This window comes from Myotis davidii, unplaced genomic scaffold (genome assembly GCF_000327345.1).
Source record: "Myotis davidii unplaced genomic scaffold, ASM32734v1 scaffold139, whole genome shotgun sequence".
Classification (NCBI taxonomy): domain Eukaryota; kingdom Metazoa; phylum Chordata; class Mammalia; order Chiroptera; family Vespertilionidae; genus Myotis; species Myotis davidii.
In genome coordinates, this window is record NW_006290686.1 from 778592 (window position 1) to 783555 (window position 4964).

At 40.3% G+C, this 4964-nt stretch overlaps 1 protein-coding gene across 1 annotated transcript in view; it reads left to right on the forward strand.

Moving 5' to 3' along the window:
• The window catches only part of ACER3 (alkaline ceramidase 3), a 61987-nt gene that overhangs the window by 15577 nt on the left and 41446 nt on the right, over nucleotides 1-4964 (forward strand). Inside the window, exon 2 of the mRNA XM_006763838.2 lies at nucleotides 3450-3560. Within this exon, the coding sequence (XP_006763901.1) occupies nucleotides 3473-3560 (88 nt within the window). The 5' untranslated portion in view covers nucleotides 3450-3472. The remainder of the gene's footprint in view (nucleotides 1-3449; nucleotides 3561-4964) is intronic.

Consider the following 4964-nt stretch of genomic DNA (forward strand, 5'->3'; position numbering starts at 1 on the left):
TCTTTTTTTATTCTAGATGAAGTTTTGGAGAGTTTGTTATAGGTTTTTGAAGTATGCCATTTGTATTTTAATGGAGATTGCATTGAATCTATAGATTCTTGATAAAAACCCTCATCAAAGTGGGAATAGACGGATCATACCTCAACATAATAAAAGCCATATAAAACAAACCCACAGCCAACATCATACTCAATGGGCAAAAACTAAAACCATTTCCCCTAAGAACAGGAACAAGACAGGGATGCCCACTCTCACCACTCCTGTTCGACATAGTACTGGAAGTACTAGCCATTGTGATCAAACAAGAAGAAGAAATAAAAGGCATCCAAATTGGAAAAGAAGAAGTAAAATGTCTTTATTCGCAAATGACATAGAAAACCCTAACGACTCCATCAAAAAATTATTAGACTTAATAAATGAATTCGGCAATGTAGCAGGATACAAAATTAACGCCAAGAAATCTATGGCATTTCTATACACCAATAGAGAACTTACTGAAAGAGAGACTAAAAAAGCAATCCCATTTGCCATTGCATCAAAAAAATTAAGATACCTAGGGATAAACTTAACTAAGGAGATCCTATTTTCACTTCCTTTGGATATATACCAAGAGGTGGGATTGCTTGATCAGATTGTAGTTCCATTTTTAATTTTTTTAGGAACCTCCATACTGTTTTCCATAGTGACTATACCTCTTTACATTCCCATCAACAATGCACAATGATTTCACTTTCTCTACAGACACCCTTGCCAACATTTGATGTTGGATGCATGTATATTTACAATCGCTATATTCTCTTGATGAATTGACCCTTCGTTATTACATAATGATCTTTGCCTCTTGGCTTAAAGTCTGATAAAAAGAATAGCTATCCTTGCTCTCTTTTGATTTTTTTTCACTTGCGTGGAATATCTTTTTTCATCACTTCACTTTGAGCCTATGTGTGTCCTTGAAACTGAAGTGAATCTCTTGGAGACTTTAACCATTTACATTTAGAGTAATTTTTTTAAAAAAATATATCTGTATTGATTTCAGAGAGGAAGGGAGAGGGATAGAGAGATACAAACATTAGTGATGAGAAAGAATCACTGATTGGCTGCCTCCTGCACATCCCCTACTGGGGTTCAAGCCCGCAGCCTAGGCATGTACCCTTGACCAGAATCAAACCTGGGACTCTTCAATCCACAGGCTGAGGCTATATCCACTGAGCCAAATCAACCAGGGCTAGAGTATTTGTGAATAGCCTACTGTGGATTACTAATGCCTTTCTGGCTGTTTTGTAGTTCTCTTGTTCCTTTCTCTCCTGCTGTGCTCCTTTGTGAGTTGATGATTTTCTGTAGTGGTAGGCTTTGCTTCCCTTCTCTTAATTTTTCGGGTATCTCCTATAGGTTTTTGCGTTGTGGTTGCCATGAGGCTTACATATAACAGTCTCTACCTGTTTTTGTTGTGTATTCATTCACAAATTATTGTAGCTTTAGTTATTTTTAATATTTTTTTCCTTTTACCTTTATTGCTAAAGTGACTGCTATTATACACCATCATATTACAGTTCTGAATTTGGCTATATATTTACCTTTACCAGTGTGTTGTATATTTTCATGTTAGTAAGTAACATTCTTTCAGATCAGCTTGAAGATCCTTGTTTTTTATCTAAGTGTTTATAGCTATAAATTTTTGGTTGTTGTTTAATTTCCATAAGTTTGTGAAAATTTCCAGTTTGTCTTCTGTTACTTATTTCTAACTTCATTTTATTGTGATTGGACTTATTTCTAACTTCATTTTATTGTGGTTGGAGGAGATACTTTATATGGTATCTATCTTTTTAAGCCTCTTGAGACTTAATTTATGGCCTAATACAGGGGTCCTCAAACTACGGCCCGTGGGCCACATGCAAATACAAATATTGTATTTGTTCCCGTTTTGTTTTTTTACTTCAAAATAAGATATGTGCAGTGTGCATAGGAATTTGTTCATAGTTTCTTTCTAACTATAGTCCGGCCCTCCAACTGTCTGAGGGACAGTGAACTGGACCCCTGTTTAAAAAGTTTGAGGACCCCTGGCCTAGTATATGATCTACCCTGGAAAATCTTCCATGTGCACTTGAGAAGAATTTATACGCTGTTGTTGTAGGGTAGAGTGTTCTGTATATGTCCATCAACTGATATATGTCTTACATAATATCAGCTTCAATGTTGAAATTCATTTATTTGAAATTTTGAATGTATTGTGCCATTTTATTTTATCCGGAATAAATTTATAAAATAGTTTAGCTGTTTATTTCCCCATTTTACTATTTATTTCTGCTGTTGGGTTTTTTTGTTGTTTCTTTGCTATTGTTTGAGTTTTGTTTTTGTAAAGATAAGAACAGCCCTGGCCAGTGTAGCTCAATGATTAAGCATTGACCTATGAACTGGGAGGTCATGTTTCGATTCCCAGTCAGGGCACATGCCCTCGCTGGTGTGACTCAATTGGGTGAGCATTGTCATGAGTTTCATTCCTGGTCATGACATATGCCTAGGTTTCAGGTTTATTACCTGGTCACGGTACATATGGGAAGCAGCTGTTCATTTGATGTTTCTCTCCTCTCTCTCTCTACCCCTTCCTTTCTCTCTCTAAAATCAATTTAAAAAACATACTAAAAAAACAAAAACAGAGATCAGATTAAGATTCGTTGCCTTTCATGTTTTACTAGAAACTAAAAACATTACTACAAAAATGAAATTTTAAAAAAGTGCAAAATGCAAATCATTATTTGTTAGTATTTGATTGAGCAGACAAAATTAACTCAACCCTGTATTTCATCTTGTCATACTATATCCATGGACCACCCTTTCCATGGCATTGGTATAGGCTGCCTTCTCCAACCCATTTTCTGCTGTACTTGAGGTTTTTTCTGAGACACTTTTTTGTTTTACCTTAGAATTTACAATTTTCTTTAGTAGATGTTCAGGTTGACAATTCTTAGTTTCATTTGTCTGAAGGTATCTTTATTTTACGTGGGGTGTTTGTTTGTTTTTTTTTTTGGTTAATCCTCACCTTTGAATATACTTTTTCTTGATCTTTTAGAGAGAGAGGGAAAGACAGAGAGAAATTTTGATGTGAGAGAACCATATTGATTGGTTGCCTCCTGCACAACATTGGTTCCCCACCAGGGCCCAGGCCGGGAAGGAGACTGCAGTCAAGGTATGTGCCCTTGACTGGAATTGAACCTGTGACCCTTTGGTCCATAGGTCATTGCTCAATCCACTGAGCCAAACCAGCCAGGGCCTACTTGGGTTCTTATAAGAAATTTTTGTTGAGTAGAAAATTTTCTTTTAGCACCTTGTAAATATTCCACCATCTTTCTGAGAAGTTATCTCTTTAATGTTTATTAATGGCCAAGTGAATATGTCTTTATTTAAAGTAGTATTGGTTAACTTAATTATCTTCTTGTGCTTTTCTTCCATAGGGAATACAGTGAGTAACCTGATTATGATTATACCTCCAATTTTTGGTGCAATTCAGAGTGTTAGAGATGGACTGGAAAAGCGGTACATTGCTGCTTATTTAGCACTTACAGGTATGTATAACACTTAATCTAATAATATACAGTGTTCAGGCTGTTTTTCTCATTCATTCCTAATATTGGTTCTCAATTTTGTGTTATTAAATTGTTATGAATTAAAACTCCATAAATCTTGCCAGTGAATTGAATGCATTTTTTTTAAATCATAAAATATTTCAAGCATACAGAAGAATAGGGAAAATATAACAAATACATCCATGTCTCTTATTATGGAGCTTTGTCAGATTTTAGCACTTTGCAATATTTGTTTCAGATCTTACTTTTTCTTTTTAAAAGAAATAAACTACAAACTATAGATAAAATTGAAGCTTCCTTTGTTTTCCTACCTGATTTTATTCCCCTCATTCTCCCAGCTCACCTACCAGAGTTAACCACTATACTAATTTGATTATCATTTTCCCATGCTTTTGTATTTATACTACACTTATGTGTATTGTTAAAAGTATATACTAGTATAGTACTAGGGGTCGAGTGCACGAAATTGTGCGCATTGAAAGGAACTGTGGTCTGTGAGGCTGCGGTGGGCACAGAGGCGGGTCTTGGCCCATCTCTGTGCCCCCGCCCAGCCCCTCCTACCGCAGCCCCCAGTCCCCTGTCTGCCGGCAGCCCTGCTCCCGCCGCTCTCACGTGCTGATGGCACTGGCCCTGCTCGCACCCGCTGATGGCATGGAGCGATTGGGGCTGGTGCCAGCAGTGGGTGCGAGCAGGGCTGGTGCCATCAGCGGTGCAAGCGGCGGCTGCTGCCCTGATTGCCCCTTAGGAGCAGGGGGAGGTGGAGAAGCCCTCAGGGAAGATCGGGGCCGGCAGCTGCCACTTGCACCCACTGATGGCACCGAGCAAGGGGACCGGCGTCGGGCGCTGGCAGTGGGTGTGAGTGGGGCCGGTGCGGGCACCAAGTGCAAGCACCGGGTGGGACCATGGCGCAAGGGAGCAAAGAATTTTCAGTAACAACCAGAAGCTTGCCCTATGACAGCGACCGGCACCCCACCTTGGTCTGGCAACCCCCTCTCACCTGCTACACCATCCTGCCATGGCCAACGCCCGCCACGTTCCGTGCGCACCCCCTGGTGGTCAGCGCATGTCATAATGACTGTATGTTCAGTTGTTCTGCTGTTTGGTCTGTATATTAGGATTTTATATATATACTAGGGGCCCGGTGCACAAAATTCGTGCACTGGGTGGGGGTGAGGGGGAGTGTCCCTCAGCCCAGCCTGCCCCCTCTCACATACTGGGAGCCCTCAGGCATTGACCCCCATCAATCTCCAATCGCAGGATCGGCCCCTTGCCCAGGCCTGACGCCTCTGCCAGAGGAGTTGACCCTCATCACCATCCGATCGCTGATCACCGCATCGGTCCCTTGCCCAGGCCTGATGCCTCCGGCCGAGGTGTCAGGCCTGC